This window comes from Sciurus carolinensis, chromosome 8 (assembly GCF_902686445.1).
Source record: "Sciurus carolinensis chromosome 8, mSciCar1.2, whole genome shotgun sequence".
Lineage (NCBI taxonomy): Eukaryota > Metazoa > Chordata > Mammalia > Rodentia > Sciuridae > Sciurus > Sciurus carolinensis.
This window is the reverse complement of record NC_062220.1, coordinates 58,237,249-58,259,382: the sequence shown is the minus strand read 5'-3', so window position 1 is coordinate 58,259,382 and position 22,134 is coordinate 58,237,249. Positions and strand designations below refer to the sequence as shown.

Sequence of the window (22,134 nt, the reverse complement as noted above, 5' to 3'; positions counted from 1 at the left end):
TGTTCAAAACATTTAACTTGTTTATAATGAAATAATGACAACAACCTAAATTCCTAACAAGAAGAAAAGGTTTATAACAAAACATAAATCCACAGAATTAATACTTAATCATTTAAAATTATTTTAAGGTGTTTAATCACATGGGGAAATGTTATATGTTGATTAAGATACATAAATACCACAGAGTATAACATATACAAATGCCTAGAAAAATAAGAACTATTTGGGAAATTTGTTTTGCACAAATTTGTTTAAATGAAAATATCTCAATTTTAAATCAATTGTTTGAATATTTTAACTATCACTTGGTAAGTGTTGACAGCAGTGATGGAGGATGGGAGAGCAAGGGTCTCTCACGCCCTCAAGACTGTGGCATACTCGGTTCCTGGGAATGTTTCTGTGATAGAGCACAGGATACTTAGCTGCTGTAGCAATGCCTCGCATGAGGAGGCTCTGTGCAAGAGTACTATCAGCTCTGACCTTGATATCAAGGCACACAGCTCCAGGGAAGGAAGGAATTCTTATACTAGACAACCACAATGTTTCACCAGCTCAGCTTCTCCAGTTCCTGCCAGTCTTATAGTAACTTTAAACAATGGACTTTCTTGAGAGCTACACAGAGCTCCTAACATTGCACTTTGCAACTATGGATTGCAACTGTGGAAAAACCACATAGGATGTGCTAGTTCTGTAACCTCCCTGGATTCAAAGAATAATGGTTGCTTAGTCTTTAACCTGATAATGAGGCATATATAAATAAAGATTGCTGGTGTAACTCTTTAGATCTGCATCTCCATCAGAAAGCAGAGCTCCACCTGATCCCAGCTTAATCTTCCAGATCTGCATCTGTGAGTCTTTATTTTCCAATCCCCCTTCGCCCCTCATTGGACCTGAGACTTAGTCACACTGGTTGCGACAGATAAGTTACATCAAATTTGATCGTTCTTTTAGCCTTTCATTTCTTTTTTGAGGGTGTGGGGAGATACTGGGTATTAAACTCAGGGGACACAACCCCAGCCCTATTTTGTATTTTATTTAGAGACAGGGTCTCACTGAGTTGCTTAGAGCCTCACTTTTGCTGAATCTGGCTTTGAATTCACCATCCTCCTGCCTCAGACTCTGGAGCTGCTGGGATTACAGGCTAGTGCCACTGTGCCCAGCAGCCTATCATTTCTTATGTGTGTGTATGTGTGTTTGTGTGTGTGTGTGCATATGTCTGTGGTTCTTAAAGGTTTTTCAATATTAAGACATACTTTTGAGAGTAGTAAGTAAAGTTCATTAAAGGGAAAATAATATGTGTTTGCCAAGTTAAGAAACATAGCACATCTGCACTAAGCCACATGTTGGGTATCTGATAGAAAATGCAGATGCTGCTACTGCTAGAGAGCAAAGATCTGAAGGGACTCAGTCACACCACTGGGTCTTAATCAACCCAAAAGACTCATTTGTTGCCTAGTGACAAATATATGCCAGCTATTTCTACATCATTCAGGCCATGCACAATTATCTTGCGAAGGAAGCAAAATTATGACTCTAGGACTTCCTGAAACACGAGAAACATTTCATTTTATTTCCATACTCAAAAGATACTTTAAAAAGAGGGTGTCAAAAACAATAAAATAAATACCCCTGAGTTCTTCTGGCTCCTTTAGCATTTAAATTAAGCCAGAATGATTAAAATTCACTAGGTAAATTCATTGCCAACTTGGACTGTTTTTCTCACTATGCTTTCAGATTTTGTAAGACTAGCACTTTCAGAAAGCCCTACTGGGACTTTTAAACTCCTTCCAATACAAAACATTCCCTGAGTTAGCAGAAATTGAAGCCTAAAAGAACTGTCTCATGCTATCGAAGGTTAACAGGTTATAGCACCTTTTATATAAACTGGGCATCAAACAGTTAAACAGTAAAACAGGCTGAAGTCTGGACTGCAGGCAATTCCTGGAACTCAGGGGTAAGGGGAGATGTTGGCACCAGGACCAGAAATCATCCTTACAGACAGGTAAGTTGGATTAATGGGTGGGGAAAGAGGGATACTGTCTCCAGCTCCCCAATCCACAGCAAAGGATAAGAAGTCCTTTCACCACCAGAGGAAGAGAGAGCAAAAAAGGGCGGGATGCAAGATGTCACCAGGAAGGAATTACTTCCTGCCTCATGACTAGTCTACAAGAAGCAGAAGCTTAGGATAGAGTCAAACATAGCAGAAAGTAAACAGAAATCACTGAATCCTTTCTTGAAGAATACCATTTGCACTTCAGGCATAAAAGTCTGAATATTTTCAGAATGTTCTCTCTGAAACTAACATGAAAGTACAGTAATCAGCCCAGCAGAAAATAATGAATCTCATGAAAAATATCACAAGAAGAAAATAGAAAACAAAATATGAATCAAGAAAAATGCTTCCCTAATTCCTAAGTGAGGTAAATTAAAGGTATTTCAGCATGAACACTAGAATCAGCACAAATTAAGCCTACAAATGATGTTTAGAATTCATATATATATGTGTTTGTGTGTGTGTATGCATATATATGTATATGTTTATATACAAGCATACACAAATGCACACACATACACATGCAAACACACTGAGACCTTCTTTTCAATTAACCCCTTCTGCTGTTTTTTCCAAAGTCCTTTAGGGTAATAATAATAAAAAGTCTTTGAGCAACCAACCTTAATTCACTCCCATGATGCCAGATCAGCCAGTGGACCCTACCAGAAGCAGGAACTCAGTCCTTGAGTTAACTAAAAACTTCATGCAGATTAGCACAGTCAAGGTGAGCAAGGGACACTCTTCTGTTATATCAGATATTCTTTCCTTCTGAAATATAATCTTCCAAACTCAAAGAATTGACTGCAGAGCAGAATTTCAACAGTGACAGATCTATATCCCACTAACAATATTTAAAGTAGGATTTCACTTAAATGGTCTAAACACTTGAGACAATTTTTATTTTCAAATTTTTCAAACTTGATTTTCCACACATCCTCATTAATCCTGCTTCATTCAAGAAATCTCATACCCAAATTACTACCGCCAATGTATAGTTTACCAACACAAAGAAAATCAAAAAGATTTCCCTGGAAGATTCATTGATTTTATATTAAAGGGCTCTTGTTTCATTTTTCCAAATATTGACAGACTTCTAAGCATCATGATGATCCCAAAGTGCCCATGTACATATGCACATATGCATACACGTGCATGATATGTATTGTAAGTTATAGCCCTCCCCTTACATGACACACACTTCTCTAAAAGTGTTCAAAAAATTTAAAAATATGTATATAGTTTTGTTTTTAGTGGTACAGTTTGTTTTAGAACTATTTTAATTAACTGTGTTGTATAAATACCACAAGGTTCGTACAATCTTTTAAGTGTTTAGAATAAATGAAATTGTATTGGGGAAGAAATGAAAAATGAAATTTTCTTCATCATGCATGGATAACCAAATGCTGTTCTTCTAAAATATAAAAGAAATGTAATGGTTGGTTTTTGTTTTGTTGTTTTATTGAATCCCAAATGCTGTATGTATTAACTATAGTTTAGTTGTTACCACTCATGAAGTGCTAAGAGAAACTAAAATTTATCTACCTTTAAAATGGATCTTAGTTAACATTATTCATCACAGCTGAAGCTTACTGCTTAAGCCTGAAGTGAAAATGCTTTCATATGGTATTAATTAGGTCAAACCATACTAATGTGTTTTTAAAATAAAAAAATAAAAATCTTCTATGGTTTGTTCCAAAAATAATTCTTTAATTCACAAACCTCTAAAAATACACACTTTAAAGCTTTTTGTTCTGTAAGATACTAGCCTATTTGGTCTTACCATTCCAATGAATTACAAAATCAAGTACAGTGGAGTAAAACGGTCCTTAAGTATTTTTGACTTGATGAAAGCAATGAATGATTATTTTAAATTTACTCTCAAAATGCTTATTAAAATATTGCTGTTACTTACTAATACCAGAATGATTATTTAACCCCTGAGAGTTCAAAAAACAATATTCTGATAGCCTTAATATGCTATTAATGCCTATAGACTCTTTGTTTTATAACTACAATATTAGGCAGAGATGCACCATCTGTTTCTTGGTCATTGACATTGCAGAGAATTTTTGACATCCAATAAAACATATCTTCACATTAAGTCACTGAAATTCATCCATCTTTTCCTTTTCCACAGTTCCTAGTAAAGGTGCTGCCAGATAATATCTCAAACAGAACCATAAAAAGCCTAGACATAACTGAGTCACTACTTTCTACTTGGCAACATTATTAATTTACACCAGGTTCTTAACAGTTTTTTAAAATAACAGATTTCATATTGTTGTGGGATCTGCAACCAATTGAAGTTATTTTTTAATACATTAAAGGGAGTAGAAGGATTAGAGAAATCAGGAATGATATATTACAACTCTTATTTGCAGTTTCCACATGAAAACCCAATAGTCCTCCTACAGGCCTTAAATTCATGAAGGATTGGGATCATTGTTATTTTAATTTATCAACTTATTCCATCTTCTTACTTAACCCATAAAAGTACAAATAACAGGAACTCAATAAATTAAGTGTGGAATAAATAATTAAAACTTCTAAGATAATCAATACTGATTTGTTTTCTTCACTAGAGACATAATCTTTGCTCAGAAATTTACCCCCATAATATCTCAGAATAAACCATTCATTCACATATCTTACATACACAATGCTTACCTCAGTTAAATGGGGTGTTGGGTTAAATCCACAGAGATTACACACTTGATTCTTGCATTCAGTGCAAGTGTTGAAGTTAGGAGGCTCCTGAGAACCTATATTGAGTTCAGTTTTGCAAAGAGGACAGAATGGTTTGGGTTTGATGGTTTTCTCAAGCTTGTCAGGGAGAACAGACTTTGGGGGCTCAGCTGTTGAAGGTTTGCTATCCTTAACAGGTGGGGGCTTCTTGTCCATTTCTGTTCTTTTTGTTGTTGGAGCCTGTTCAGTTTTGGGCTCTAATTTTTCAGATACTGGAGCTTTTGCTTCCTTTTTCACAGGTACGGCCTTTGCAGGTGCAGGTGGTGCCTGGCCTGTGGGTTTGGGTGGCCCCTGAGAAGTTGGGGGCTGGGGTGGGGGAGCAGCTTGTTTTGTTGGGACTGTGGGCCCTCCTTGTGGCTGAGGTCCAGTCTGACCAGCTGTGGAAATTAAATTCGATGCCTGGCTAAAGATGGATGCTCCAAACCCAAAGAGTTTCCCAGTCACAGTTTCCTGAGGAGTTGTGGGCTGTGATCGCGGTGCGTCAGTAATACTGCCCAGGTTCAGGCTGAAGCGTCTCGACTGCTCCTGAGGCTTAAGAGGCTGTGCAGACGCGGGGGCAGTTTGGCCAGTGGAAGGCCTTGGGCCAGGAGGTGTTGGCGACCCTTTTGGCACTTGCTTGGCATCTGGTTTGGGACTCGTTTTGGTTGGCGCTCTCTTAGGTTCTTCCTTCTTTTGAGCTGGATCAACTCGTTTTTGATCCTTGCTTTCTGAACTAGGACCAGGCTGTGAAATTATTTTTGAATCTGATGCAGGCCGAGGCATGGCTTTAGAATCAAATGGGGTGACTTTTTCTCCTGCTGGTGGAAAACTCTGAGAGGGTTTGGCAGAGTCTGTTTTCACAGGAGGGGTTGTGCTCTCTGGAGCCTGAGCCTGTACTTGGGAGCTTGGAACATCGGGTTTTGTTGCTGCTGCTGAAGACTGAATATCCGAGGGTGGCTTTGTGGTCTTGGGCTGCTTTGATTTCTCCTCAGCTGTGGGGGCTTTGGCCTGCTCAGCAGATGGGACAGAAGCGTCTTTGGGAGGGGCTGTCTTGGAGGAGGACTCAGCTGCTGGCGGCTGCTTGGCTGGCACTGCAGGGGAGCCCTGAAGGGTTGGTTGTTTCACTAGTGGGGGTTTTTTAGACTCAGGGGCCTTTGCTGGGTCCTGTTTGGGTGTTGCCTCCTTCTTTGGGGAACTCTGCGATGGCTGCGCAGGTGATTTGCTCGCTGTTGTAGGAGTAACAGGGGCAGTCTTCGGTTTGGGCTGGGGTGATGATGGAATTGGAGCGAGTTCTCCTCCTAGAGCCCTTTGCATCTGGCAGTTTAAACAGAGCCACTCTTTTACCTAAAAATAACACAAGATAATGGTCACTGTGATAACACTGTGAAAACGCACAAAAAAATCTTTTTAAAATATGGCTGCTACTATTTCAAACTATATCTCTCATTATTCAAAGTATAAAATATAGACTACCTTATTTTAATTAATTTACGTAAATGTTGAATTATATGAAAATAGAATTAATGAACTCAGACCAAAGAAAAATGTTTTAAAGAAAACAAAAAGTAAAAATTGATATATATAATTTTGTTTTTCCAGTGTTAATTTTGTTATTTTCTATGATTTATTCAAATTCTGATTACTCCCAGGAATAGAAAACCATATAAAACTCCTTTAGTCAGTTATGATAAACATTTTCTCTATTTATGGCTCATAAATTGTTTTTAGTTATACAACTCAAAGTAGGCTAGTCAAATTCTGAAAACATTGCTAGTTTCTTAAATTAGCAGAGCATTAAAGTATTACCTCCTTGATCAAGTTAACATACTCATATGTGAGAAAACAAAAACTTGCTAACCATTCTAGTTTAAAAAGAATATACTCTCCAAAGAAAATATTTTTTTAAAAAAATGGCATCCCCTTAAATTATCATAAATAGCCTTATTTAACAACAAAAAAAATTCCCTTATAAATTTTATGAGTATACTTGAAAAAGCATTATTAACAAGTAATGTATATATTTGACTACTGATATATGCATATGTGAGAGAAAAGAAGAGGGAGAGAAGTGTATATTTGGGACATATACATATATGTACATATATATCCAACTGCTCTTTTCATATTTCATCCACTATGAAAAGATGTTGAATTTAATGCCATAAATTAGAAGGTAATTTTCAAGTACCCATATTTAACAATTCTATTTTTCCAAACTATGTTGGTTTGTCACAAAATATTTTAAATATCTCCAAAATAATTTAGAACACCAAATTCTACCATAATCCAATCCCTTCCACCCAGAGTAACCAATATATATAGTTTGGTACTCAAGTTCTTTGTATAGAATAATGCATGGTAAAAAAATATATAAATATATGGGGGACATTTTCCCATAGCACAAACTGGTTGCCAAACAACATGCTTTTTTCAAGCAGCTGACTTTTGAAAAGAAATATAATTTTTCCTAAACTTCAGTTTCTTTAAACTTATATGCCAATACAACAAGTTTTATTTTGCAATCTCATGAAAAACATACTTATGAATAGAGAAGGTTAAAACAAATTTTCAACTCAAACTAAAATATCATAATGTAAAATTATGATATTTGTTAAGCATGTGTGGAAAGTATTGGGTGTTCATTATGTTTGTTTTCAATATAGGTGCCAAGCATTTGTGTGCTCATTGTATTTTTTATCTTTCTATATGTTTGAAGCATTTCAAAATATAACTTTTTATACATATAGCTATAAATACTTGAATTTCCAAAACAACCAAAAAATTCCTACATCAGCAAGTACCAAGACAAAAGGCAGATTAAAATATAAGAAAACTTTCACTCCATTTTATTTTCATTCTTGAGGAATGAAATACCTCTATAAATATGCATCTACCCACTCATCCACATTCTCTATTGCTGATGTCAGTTCTGCTAATTTTTTTTCTCATTTATTTTCTTTCACATAGCCTTATATGATCACTTCATACTCACACAGGCAGACAAAAGTAAAGTATAATTAAAAAATAATTCTTTACAAGTATGTAACTGTTTTTCTATTAAATATCTACTATATGAGATGTGTATACACATTAACCAGTTTAAATGACAAACTTCTATGGTAAGTCATTTCATTACCATTACTTGCTCTTATGTTTTTTAACAAGTGTCATAGCCAAAGCAGATGTGAAATTTACATAATATTTGTTCCATTAGTCAAATATATACTAAGTACTTTCTATAGAGCAAATGCCACTGAATAAAGAACCCCAAATCCCTGCCCTGGTAGAAGCTATGTTACAGTAAACAGTAGGATTAGAAACAAGTTAAATGCAGAATGCAATTTCAGGGTCTTTACACATGTATAGTAAGTATTTGATAACATTGTAATGATTCCTTCTTTATTTCCTGATGCTTTCTTCCTACTTCCACCCCTCCAAATAATTTCTTTGTATGTATTTGGCTTTATCAATGAACTCTAAGTTCCTTTTCAATGTGACCATTGGAGCTTCATGCACAGCCTGTCCTTAGGCTCTAACTTCATTTTTGGTCCAATGCAAAATCAGAACACCACCATGATAAATCCAGTATATGATATATATCAACACTGGGAAGCATATTATATGCAGTATTTATTTCCAAATAAAATTATTTGTGGTAGTTTATCAGTGTACATAAATATATCTCCACCAAAAACAGAAAAAGGAGAGTTAGGAAAAGGAATAAAGGAAACATGAGGCCCTGCTCCTTCACTGAGAATTCTGCTTTTCTCTTAACATACTCTTTTCATGAACAGAACTCATTGTTCTATCTCTTGTCCTTTTAATGACCACATTTTTTTTTGATAAACACATAAAAGATATTGATCCATGTTTTCTCTCACTGCTAGAATACAGATTGAAATGACTGTCTATAGCTATCACAATATGGAAAGTTTTTTATCCTCTTAGGATGGTTTAGAAAAAGCCTCCACTTTAATTCTACTAGCCAAATCTGGTGAATACAGAAATTATGTTTATCTCATTACTCAACAATTTTTCTACTGAAACAGCAGCATTTCCAATATTCTAACTAAAAAACAGGAAAAGAGAAAAGAAAAAAAAAAGTTCTTCCATATATTAAGCAAATAAAAAAATTCCACAACCAGCCCCAAAATTAACATTGTGAACAACATTCCACTCTGCTGTTCAGCAGGTCTTTCATAGTGCACTCAGGGAAAACACCACTAGGAATAGCGACACCACCCCGCTACTCATGTTAGAAATCTTGTCATAGTTTCCCCATATTCTCAATTATTTCCCAAATGGATCTACAATGCTTATGAAAAGCAATTCCCCATTCATTCGCTCACATTTCCAAAGCTACTCTCCCTCATTTGACCCTTATCATAAAATTCTCAGATATTTTACACTTCCACACACAAAAAAAAATCTATTTCAAATAAATAACAGAAGTGGTTGACACTAATCTCTTCCCCTGAACTTCAATGCCTCTCTGCTACCTATGAAATAAATTTAAATTTTTACAAGAAATTTAAAATACGTAATTGCATTGGTGTTCTTATGCACTTATACAACTCCGCTATTTCCAGTTCTACACCCCATCCTTCAGCATGATTGGGTCTCATTCTACTATAGCCATGAATGAGGATCTTATCTTAGTACTTATCATTTCCTCCACCTACCACAGAAGTCAGACAATCTTGAAGACCAAGACTTATTCAGACAAGTCCATTCACAAAGATTATGTTCATAAACAACTTCCCTGGTCCCCTGTCACAAGTAGCATACCCTCCCTGACACTACACAATAATCATCCACTTTCATTTGATAAACCATGAGGCAAATGGGATAAATAGTACAAGTAGAGCCTATAACTGTATCAGTGTGTTCTAGAGGATTCTTACCTCCAACATACAAGTATTAAATGAAATCATCTAATTTTATTAAATAGGTGTGTTGAGCCTGAACTATTCCTTAACTTTACATTGTACATGACAAACAAGGAATGTGGATAGCGGTGACAGAGGATGGGAGAGCAGTTACTGAGACTGGGGGTCTCTGATGACCTCATGGCTGTGGTAAGTTCAGTGCCTGGGAATGTTTCTGTGCAACGACACAGGATGTCTAGCTGCTGTGGCAATGCCCTGCATGAGGAAGCTCTGTGCAAGAGTCCTATCAGCTCTGACCTTGATCTCAGGTCCACAGCTCCTGGGAAGGAAGGAATTCTTACACTTGACAACCACAGCTCTGCCTCTCCAGTTCCTGCCTGCCTTACAGAAACTTTAAACAATGGACTTTCTTGAGAGCTACACAAAGCTCCTAACATTGACTGCACTTTGCAACTGTGTATTGCAACTACAGAAAAGCTACACAGATGTCCTAGTTTCTGTAACTTTCCTGAATACAAAGAATAATGGTTGCATAGTCTTTAACCTGATAATGAGACATATATAAATAAAGATTGCTGGCATAACTCTTTAGATCTGCATCTCCACCAGAGAGCAGAGCTCCACCTGATCCCAGCTTGATCTTCAAAATCTGTGTCTGTGAATCTTTATTTTCCAATCCCCCTTCGCCCCTCTCTGGACCCAAGAGTTGGGTCACACTGGTTGCAGCAAAGAAGAAATAGTCATCTTTTGCTTTCCCTACCTATGGCCTTACAGAAGGTCTATAAATGAAATTCAAGTTATTGAAACAATTGTTTATTGAGCTACACTAACTGAGGTCTACAAAAAGCATCAAAAGAAATGCATAATATTTTTCATTCATTTAGTCTTCTGACTTAATATGCTACAGAGATGGGGATAAGAAAGTGGACAGAAAGCATTCCTGCTTATTCTCAGATCACTGTATATTTTAATATAGGTTTGCATTTAATTACTCTAACATACTTCCTTGATAACTGTAATCCACAGGGTTCCTTTTTGTTGAGCCTGTAGTCTATACTGGTGCTAGAAAACAGTAATGAAATTTCACTGGCTAAGGCTTTTGCTGAATAATCATAAATGTCTTGGATCTTTCAAGAATTTCAACTTGAAAGTTTAATGTGAACATTACATACAGAATTTCAAAGGGTGCCACCTTCAAAAAATGACTCAAAACTAGTATTACCAAAGAATTACATTCTGATTTTTAAGAGTGTCTTCAGAAACAATTCAAGATAATTGACTTGATACATCTAAGTAATGAAGTGAATCAGCAGATTTTGGGAACTCAAAATTAAAGCATATTCCTGCTCAGCACTATTAATTTATTTGGCTTTGAAATTAAATGAAAGTCTCTCAAAACAACAACAAAAATTCTTCCAATAAACAAAATCTGCATAAGATTTACAATGAAATTTCTACTCAATTACATAGCATGTGTACTAGGAATAATGGAACATCAAAAGATAATGTTAGGAGTTTACATTTTCTGGTTTCATATTAGTTATCAAATAAACTCTCTTCAAAAATGATCTCATCCTGTATATATACAATAACACCTGTTAAGTTCTTCTTGATTCTTCACAAATAAGCTTTTCTGCAAACCATAACATCTGAATTGACCATTTGCCATCCAAGCAGTATTCACATCCTTTCACCTGAGCAATGATTCTCAGCCAACTGTGGGCTCCTCTCTCATTTACCTAAAAGTGGCTCATTCTTTACAATTCACAGTGAATTTTTCTTCCTTTACCACTTACTATTTCACCATCAATTAAGGTCTACCACTTCTGAACTATTACTCTTATAGTATGAAAATGGCATTTAGATTCTAATATGTAGTGGTTTAAAGTATTTTCCAATTATTTCCTCTTCTCTCATTATAGATTTCCAAAAGGAGTGACATCTGATATCATTTCCCTATGTACATTTATGAAAACATCACAGTAAATCCCACCATCATGTACATCCATATATGCCATACTTGTATAATTATATCAAAATGGATTCTACTGTCATGTATATCTAAAAAGAACCAATAAATGTTTTAGAACTATTTTTTAAAAAAAGGAGTGATGACTTTTTAGTCTTACTTTTAACCTCTGAATTGGATACCAATAAAATTTTGAAGATAATTTAATGAACTATTCAAAAGGGTTTTTTCCTATTTCTGATCAAATTGTCTTAAAATACCTATTGAAAACCTTACATTGTTTTAAATGCCATAGAAAAATATGACATAATCAGACAAATAGATCTAAGAAATCATTACTATAAAAAATAACTCAAGCTAAGGTTTGGGGACAGCTTATGCTTTCTGCTGCTCAAAGATTGCCCAAAACACATGACCTCCCCCACAGAGGCAGTTACTCCCAATAGCAGTTTGGCTGCAGATGGCTCACTGCAGTTATCATCTTTAGCTCTGCATATTAATGCATAGTTTATTTTGGTTAAAAAATAGACACTACCATTCCTCAGATTTTGATAAGGTGCTCAGCAACTTGGTGAAGCAATTTCATTTAAATTTCCAGAAGTTAGCTGGCTATTTCCTCTATGAAATTGTATGGATTACAATTTTCTGCTGCATAATTCAGCAATCATAAACAAACCTTGTGATATGCAAACTAAATATGCACTTTTTCATAAACTGTAACAATGTTCATCACTTGCTAGCAATAACATTTGCAAATCCTCACAAATAGGATAGAATATAGAACATTTTAATATGTTTGTCAGGGTAATCCAAAACAAAGAAAACTGACACTTTCACTAAAGTACAATTTGTAAAATAATTACAGCACATAGACATGAAAGTATATCTGTATTCTATTACAAAGAAAAGAGGATGACAAATTAGTAAAGTAAGTTTACCTACATTATACATTAATACTTTTAGACTGCCTCACATATGGTGATTTCAAATTTTAATACTTCAATTGATTAACACACACCTCAGGCAATCACGCAATTTTGCAGCCTGTGACCCAATGGCTCCAATTAGACAATGTTTGTGCAGTTATTTATTTGAATAGCTTATTAAATTTTCCTTTTATGATTTTAAAATGAAAAATGAAATAATAAATTACATTATTGAAATGAAGCAAAGGTCTCATGAATTTAATATAAAGAAAGAAATATGTCAGATGTTCACTGGAATTAAGCCAATTGATTTTGTGTTGACTTGGAAAGGACAGAAATGCATTTTTGAAAATATATGAAATACGTAAAATATATTATAGCTTCAGTAAAAGAACAAAATGTTTTGTAAAGGAATTTTAGCCTTTTCTAGCTTGGCCTGAACCCTTATAGCTTTTAAATTACTCAAATTTAACATAGTTTCATGAAAGTTTAAGGAAAATCTGATTTTGAAATGATGCTTAATCACTTTATTATTTTGTATTTTCCCCAAGAATCCTATCTCTATTTTTCATTATCATTTATTTTCTTCTGATCATTTTTCTTGTCTGTAAATATGAAGATCTATGCATTAAATTTTTTTTCAGTAGGTACAATTTTAGAATCCCTAATCACATGTTCATATAATGAAATCTGCCACTTAATTTCTTTTCTTTTACATAAATAGAAATCTGTTGCCAAGTGTTGTTGAAAGTATACTCTGATAAATGATAAAAATGTCATAATTCTATGAATTGTTTTGCATTTAATAAAATTTTTATTAGAAAAATAAACACAACAAAAAGATGATTTAATGTTTTACATCAGGTAAGACCAGATCTCATCTATAGGTACTTTATTACATTCTACTTTAGAAATAGAATTTTTCCATCTTAAATTGCTAAATTATTGGCTCTCCTTCTAGATTTTGAATTCTGTTCTTGACAGTAAGCAAAGTTATTACCTTTATAATCTCTATTATCAAAATTAATAAAATGGCTGGCTCAGAAGAATATGAATTCTAATTTTCCTATTCTGTACATTCACTTTTAAAATGTGAATGCCACTTCAATAAGGGAACATTAAATGACAAAATACATACACATTGACTAGTAGTGTTTGAAATGCACAGTATTCAAACTACCATCTCTCATCCCTGTGACAAAGAACCAATCTGCTTTCTTTCTGAAGTAACAAAAAGGCAAGAAACTTTGTAGTGAAGTTGTTGCTAAGTAACTGGAAGTATTTTCAAGTAGACTTATAGTAATATCAGCAAGAGTGTAGCTATGTGAAGGGCAGAACTAGCTAGCACTAGAACCAAGATCACCTGATGCCTTCCTGATGCCTGAAATACTGCTATTTCTTTAAGGGAAATTATTATACACTTCTAGTAGATCATCTGTATCTTTGTCTTCAATTTGATATTTTATAAATAAGAGCTCACTTTTATCTAAGTTAATTAAAACATGGAATTGGAAGAAGTGTTAGATGTCTATGTTTTCTCAAGGGACATGAACAGTAAGTGAGTTAACCTACCCCTGTGTTAAATTTACTGATCCAGTAAATGATTTTGTTAACTGTATATATCTGCTTTCACAGAACATCTGTTATTACCAAGCTATATAGATCATTGTACGACTTGTAATAATACATAACAGCAAGCTTACTAGATATAATAAGTCAGCTCTTCTAAAAGATATCTGAAACATCTAGTGAGTTAAAAGCTGGAAGTAAAAACAGTCTTAGTTTTAATGACTCATGTATGAGTACAATATGAGGTACACACACACATTCAGGGAGAAGCCACACAACAAGGAAAATGTTATAGTGGACTGCTTCAAAGATTTAACCAAAACAAATATGGTATTTTTAAATACATATAAATAATACATACTTTTAAATATTTGAGCCATTCTATTCCTTTAACTTCATTAGAAAACTATTCTGAATAAAAGTAAATTATTTTGTTATAATTAGGATATTCTTATTTTAATAGTATGAACAGGCATACTCTTATCATACTTAATCATGGGAATTTTCAGAGTATTACAAAAAGAACTAGATAGTAAAGCAAAAAGAACTAGAGAGTAGCCTTTGTCTTCCAAAATATACACGGCTTTCACAAAGAATGATGAAGTTGACTAAACAGCATCACAGACATAAGATATTTCAAATTTTCATTGTTAAATAGAAACAAAAATTCATAAAATTCACCAAGTAGAATGCTGCTGAGGTTTGGATCTGGAATATGCCCCAAAGACTCAGGTGTTAAAAGTTTGGTCCCTACTATGGAACTACTGGGAGGAGTTGGACCCTTTTAAAAGGTAGGGCACAGTGGGAGACCTGTGGTCACTAGAGGCATGTCTGTCAAGGAAACAGTAGCCCTGCGTCCACACCCCCCCACACCCCCACACCCGCGCGTGCTTTTTTTTTTTTTTTATTGTAAACAAATGGGATACATGTTGTTTCTCTGTTTGTACATGGCGTAAAGGCATACCACTTGTGTAATCATAAATTTACATAGGGTAATCTGTTTGAATCATTCTGTTATTTTTTCCCTTCCCCCCCACCCCTCCCACCCCTCTTTTCCCTCTATACAGTCATTCCTTCCTCCATTCTTGCCCCCCTCCTAACCCTAACTCTAACCCTAACACTAACCCCTCCCACCCTCCATTATGTGTCATCATCCACTTATCAGCGATATCATTCATCCTTTGGTTTTTTGAGATTGGCTTATCTCACTTAGCATGATATTCTCCAATTTCATCCATTTGCCTGCAAATGCCATAATTTTATCATTCTTTATGGCTGAGTAATATTCCATTGTATGTATGTGTGTGTGTGTGTGTGTGTGTGTGTGTGTGTGTGTATATATATATATATATATATATATATATATATATCACAGTTTCTTTATCCATTCATCAATTGAAGGACATCTAGGTTGGTTCCACAATCTGGCTATTGTGAATTGAGCAGCTATGAACATTGATGTGGCTGTATCTCTGTAGTATGTTGATTTTAAGTCCTTTGGGTATAGGCCAAGGAGTGGGATAGCTGGGTCAAATGGTGGTTCCATTCCAAGTTTTCTAAGGAATCTCCACACTGCTTTCCAGAGTGGCTGCACTACTTTGCAGCCCCACCAGCAATGTATGAGTGTACCTTTCTCCCCACATCCTCGCCAACACCTGTTGTTGCTTGTATTCTTGATAATCGCCATTCTAAAAGGAGTGAGATGGAATCTTAGGGTAGTTTTGATTTGCATTTCTCTTATTACTAGAGATGTTGAACATTTTGTTCCCTAACCATGAGGTGAATGTTTTTTATCCACCATGCGTTTCCTCTATTGCGCACAGTGTTAGCACATACCCAAAAACAAGGCTAAGAGACCAAGGACTAAAACCTTCAAAACTCTGAGCCAAAGCTAACAATATAAAAAACAAGAATTTAAATCCCTTATCTACCCCTTCACATCATATACTTGGTTAGTCAATCACTTGAAGATTCAAAACTTTTAGATTACATCAGGGTTGATTTTAGTTATAACATGAATTCACAAGTTGAAAAAAATTCAAATGTCACTAAAAGTGTCCTCTAACACCAAGGCTGCATTTCAGAATCTTTCAGAATTAATCAGTATTAAATTTTGCTTTTAGTTATTTGTTGCGGTTGCCATTATGACCTTAAATAATGCTTTGATTTTTTTTTACTTTTATTCTATAAATTTAAAATGTTACCCATCTACAGCTTGCATGAATTTTTTCAAGCTGAATTTTTTTCAAAAGACAATACTATCATCTAATTCAGGAACAGGAATAGCTCTCTATGGAAAAACATGAGTTCTTATTTATAAATATTTCAAAGGCACTGCATTGAAAACAAAGATACAAATAATTTATTAGACATTTAAAATAATTTTCCTCTCATCAAATGACCAGTTCCCTACCTCTACAGGAGGCAGGAATGAAGAGAAAAATCTCAAAATTATACACATTCCTGGGTGCATTCCTCCTCTTCCCTACTTACTACCCTCTCCCCTTGACTCTCAGCCTCTGTTAGAACTATATGCATCAATTAGACCCTCACTCGCCATTCAAAATTTTTGAAGCTCAAGTCATTCATCAACTTCAAGACTAAACTTCCAATGATAGAGTGAGGGAACCCCACAACTAATCTCCACCCCTCTCTTGGTACATAATATAACCCTGCTGGACTTCAGTTTTCTTCCTTACACTGCCATCTGTCACACCATATGTTTTATTGATTTGTGGCCTCACTAGAAAATCCACTCCATAAGGGAAATATTTTTGTACATTTTGTTTATTCCTATTTCCCTGGAGTCTAGAACATGCCTGAAATACAGGAGATGTTAAGTAGTTGAATACTTTCAATGTTGTTTAGCTCTGTCATCTAGGAAATTTCTGAGTCCTGATTTTCCAGGTCATTATGGGGTGCATTTTTACTCTCAACCAGCCCATTAATATTTTCATATGATAACTATCAATGAAATATCCACTTAAATCTTTCTGAGGAATAGTAAGAATTTTTATAAGTTATTTATTTTTCCTGAATGAACCATTACAAGTTTAGGTTTATATGTTTGTTTTTCCTATTGGTTCATTTCTATCATTCATATGGTATTACTGCTAAAATGTCTAGTTAGGCTCTTGCCTCCACTCATTTATAGTGAATGTCACCATTATTATAAGTAATTAACAGAATTTATTCTGTATAGTCAGCTTTGTTTTCCTCTTATTCCTCTCCTTTGAGGGCAAGTAAGATGGTGGTAAATAAGTAAGGCCAACTTTGCTTCGATGGTAATAGATTTAGTGCAGTTGACTCATGATTGAGATTTTTTTCTTCTTCTTCTTCTTTATAACACTTTGTTGTAAGAGAGGAGTACCTCTACTTCTACTCTTCTTTCAAACACTTCCAGTTTTCTTTAGAGGGCCCTTCTTGGGCAGTTCACTTCTTCATTTGCAAAACATTTGCTGATTGTACAGGGGGAGGAATAAAGTGTCCCCATTCTATCATATCATGTCTTATTTATCTCTGATCTTTACTAGAATGCATGTTCTTCCCAGTAATGGCTAGGAAAGAATCTAGGGGTCCTAATTGTTCCTACTGCAGATTTTAAGTCTATTCTTTGATTAGTACCCATAAGCCACTACTACTTTTTATATTTGTTGACTCCAAGTTTAGGGCCTCTCTCTGGTTCCTTCAGAAAGCCACTTGTACAATGGTTTTCCCAGCTCTTTGTTGAACTCCTTCCCATTTTCTAGGAGTTCCTCAATATAGTAACTGGTGTTACTGGTGCCCTTTCACCTTTTCTGGAATTGCTATACTTTTAATCTTTTAAAAAGTGGGATCTTTAGAGAGAGCAGATGAATATTTAAGTGCTTAGTCCTCCTTTTCGAGAGGAACTGTGTGGCAGTCTGCTATGAATTTGAGGTGACAAAAAAAAAAAAACCTGAAAAACCTGTGGTAAAAACACCAAGGAACTTGAAAAAGACTATCCTCTTTTTTAAATGTTCTTTCAGTTATCCCACCATGAGGAATATCTTACTGGTTTGCTTTATCCACAGATGCCAGCCTCCTGATACCTGACATAGCTCTACTCTTTTCTTACCAGCTATTTTTAAACAAATCCTTATTCCCATTGCCCCTGCCAGCCCATTCTGTTCCTCAGTAGAACCAGAAGCAGCAACACAATCACCTAAAAGAGGTGGCCAGTTAAGCCATTTTACCCAGCTGGAGAATTTCAATCATATTGTTTGTTTTGACTTTTTAGTAAATAATGAAGGTTTTTATGCATTTCTACATATGCAAGACTAGGGGTAATTTCTTTTTCTCCTGAAACGTGGTCATATTTTAAAAAATAAAATATCTAGTTTTAACCAAAAGACTAATTGATATATCATGGCCTAAGAAAATAGCAGGGAGCAGGGCAGAAAGCTACCTAAATTCACTTTCATTGCTAAGATTTGCTTCATTATCAACATTATGAAAAGTGACAATTCATTTTCATATACTGTAAAACTTCAGAAAAGTTGGGAGAATTACCAATCATTAGGAATAAGCCTTTCAATCTGGCCCTAAATCTATCTAGCCTGAGTCTAAACACTGAAAAAGATAAAACAAATCCACAAAAACAACAATAAAAATGCTTTTGTCACTAATCAGAAGTCAATGTTCAGTTTCTGTATCAGAAAGTAAGCCCCAAAAGACGACCTATATTGTAGTGATTAATTCCATTAATGGACCAGGAAGAAAAGCTATACCCATAAACTCCTTTTGGCATCAAAAGTCTAGGCTTGGAGCCAATGGACTCTTAAGGTTTATTTGGAATAGCACACATCTCCATATCCTCCAAGGAGGGCAGTTAATTTAAAAGCCAAACTCACACATTGATGTCTAACATGTCTGTGTGTAGCAGAGGCAGGAGAAAAGTGGGCAAATTTATAATTAAAGAAGAAAATATGCTCCTAAATCTTGTGGCTGAGCATAGCTACCTCTCTAGTCCTTTCTCCCCAGAGGTTGTAGTCATTTAAGTCAGGATAGTCACAAGTAAATATAGTCATAATTCTGATGCATTGGTTAAAAAAAAAAATCAGAGAAATTCTTCTAGTCTTTACAATACAAGAGACCGGTATTCTGTTTTACTCATTGAATACAAAAGTCATAATACGGAATTACTTGCATGTAAAGGTCAAACTGGAAAATAATATATTCATGTAAATTGTATTACCAAAGAATGTCCAGCATCTGTCCCTAACTTGCATAGACAAACTGTTTAACAAATCTGAATATTTGAGGGCAACTTGGCAGATGCACAGAAATTTACTTTTTCATGGATACCTATAACAGTTTAGGAACAGTGGTCATCCCCCAAATTTCATCTACCTTACCTCCTGGAACAGAAGTTTTCAGCCTCTACCCAGCTCTAATGTCCCAACTCTGACCTCCAGATAATTCAGGAGTTTAAGGAGTTGGCCATGTGATGAAAAGATTAGGGAAGATAAATTTCTAGAATTCAGAATTAGAACTGATTGTATTTTTTTCCTTATGGAGAAAAATAAAGTTAAAACAAAATATTATTATTAATATTATTGACCAAATATGTTTAGATTGCTACCTCAGAACCCAACAACTTCTGACGTGTCTATGCAGAAAACAATGTGCAAGTAAACTTTAGAAGTCAAATATGTTTAAGATGTTAATATAATCTGTTTTGCAATGTATTACAAATTCAAAAGCACATTGTATACATAAAAAATGCTTTCTCACACAAATTTTCACTTAATCCTTCTAACAACGCAATGTGTTTGACAGAGAATGTGTTCTTATTTTTATATTTTGAATGATGCCACTATAACAGGAAGTGTAAATTACTTGTCCAAGCCTACTCAATCAATAAGGAATGCCAGTGAGGACCTCTGCCCCCTCAGTGTCACATTTCCTACTCCTTCGGTACCCACCCATATGTGTTCAAATTCCTATTATCCTTCACATTCCTGTTCAAGTACTTCTGTTTTCATAACAGAACTCCAAATTCCCTCTAATAGTGAGGGCTTCTTCCTTTGACCTCAGCACTGTCTCTTTCCACAGGAGTAAACAGATTTGGAATCAAATCTGCTTTGAGTTCCAATTGAAAATTTACTATCTGAGGAACTTACTAACTAAAGCAATCGTAGCAACCATTTGAACACCAGTTTCCTCATTGGTGTAATAGAAAAAAGATAATATATGCCCATGGAACTATTTGGAAATTTAATTTTGATAAAAGAAATAAGAAAGAATTATGTGGAATGGAAAGCCCTATATAAAGTTATAATTCTCTTTCTATCTTTCTGATGTGCAATTTTACTTCCCATTTCTACTTTAGAATTCATTATCTAACAAATATTTTATTCTGTCATAGCACTCAATGGTGCTTTACAACTTGGCATTTGATACAATTTGGAAAATGTTCAAATGCATGACTACCTTAATCAAGGTATGTTTCAGAAAACAGACATCACATCACTACTACTGAATATAAAAAGCAAAAAAATATAACTTCAACCTATCTCCAAACTCACTACCCATTTTCTCCCCATCATCAAGCTAACCTGGATTTATTCCTGATTCCCAACATATATCTTCCACTTTTCTGTCTCAAGATCTTGGTCCAAGTCATTACCCTTTTTCATGTTCTCTATCTGTTAAAACAGTACTTGTCCTAATACCTAGCTCAAATGCCATTTTCTTCATGAAGATTTCCTTGATCTTACTCACTGGAAATGAGTACTTTCTACCCTGAAATCCATATTGTTCCTATTCCTCACAGCTCTTAACATCTGTACACACACCATATTTCCTTGTGCATACATTTTCTAAATGAGTACATTTTAATCATGTAAAGATCAGCATTCATGTTTTAGTTATATTTATGTCCCACCAAACATGTAGAAGAATGTAATATAGTACATATTCAAATACTATCTATCTTCCAACTAGTAGCTATACAAATAACATATGTGGTTTAAATTCCCAACTGCATGTATTTACCTTATAAATTGTCACCCAAACATAACAAATTCAAACATTTAATGAAATTATCATCACTTGAAATCATTATGACTTTTTCTATTGAGATAGTATACTATGAGCAAAAATATATTACCAAAATTTAAAAAACTACATATATAAACAAACTACTTATAATCTAATTTCTTCATTAATTTGAATGTAGTGTGTTCTTATTAAATACAACATCAGTAAAGAATAATGTACTTAAAATGTTAAAGCACTTAATATGACTTTTGGTTAAAAGAGTGAATAGTATTTTAGAAAAAAACCAAATTGTCATATTTTAAATCTACATTATTTTCATTTTAATTAGCACCCAATTTAACATAACAGTTATCAATAATCATCATTGTTACAATTATTATAACAAAGATTTCACTTACAACAAGAGTATACAAACCTCATCTCAGGGATATTTAAATCAATAATCCTTCACTGCCTGCTGTCAGTTACTTCCTGGGTATTCACAGATATGATGCATGGTCAGTCCACTAACAGCTGTCCTCCAGATGGACTCCACATGCCTTCTCATCAAATAGGGGCTATTGGATCTGCTCTTCTTATACTCTTTTAGACCCTGCATCTATTCATCCCCATTTTATTTATATCTTGTCCCATCTTCACTGTATCCTTTTGTAACTCCAGAGAATTTCCTAAGTTCTTTGCTATTTTATGTTTTGTTCTTTTGTTCCTTCTCTATAGAATGTCTCCAAATCTCTACCTCCTAAAATATCACTTTATTCCAGGCATTTAAGTGCTGGGTTTATATTAACTGATCAGCTGAGAATGACTTTTCTATCTTTAGTCTGATAAACAGCCTATACCTATCTGTGTTACTCCTGTGCCTTTATGTGTCGTGGTTAGGCAGACTTACCCAGGTACAAGCCTTGGAGATATTAACTAATCGTCAGAGAAAACACTCATCAATGCTGAACTTGCTCTAATGAATCTATGCCATTATCAATG

The 22,134-nt window shown here is 34.7% G+C and overlaps 1 protein-coding gene across 1 annotated transcript in view; it reads right to left on the bottom strand.

Moving 5' to 3' along the window:
* Pclo (piccolo presynaptic cytomatrix protein) overlaps window positions 1-22,134 on the bottom strand; it is a 423,596-nt gene that overhangs the window by 394,311 nt on the left and 7,151 nt on the right. The window contains exon 3 of the mRNA XM_047560916.1: window positions 4,721-6,121. Coding sequence (XP_047416872.1) covers window positions 4,721-6,121 — 1,401 coding nt within the window. The remainder of the gene's footprint in view (window positions 1-4,720; window positions 6,122-22,134) is intronic.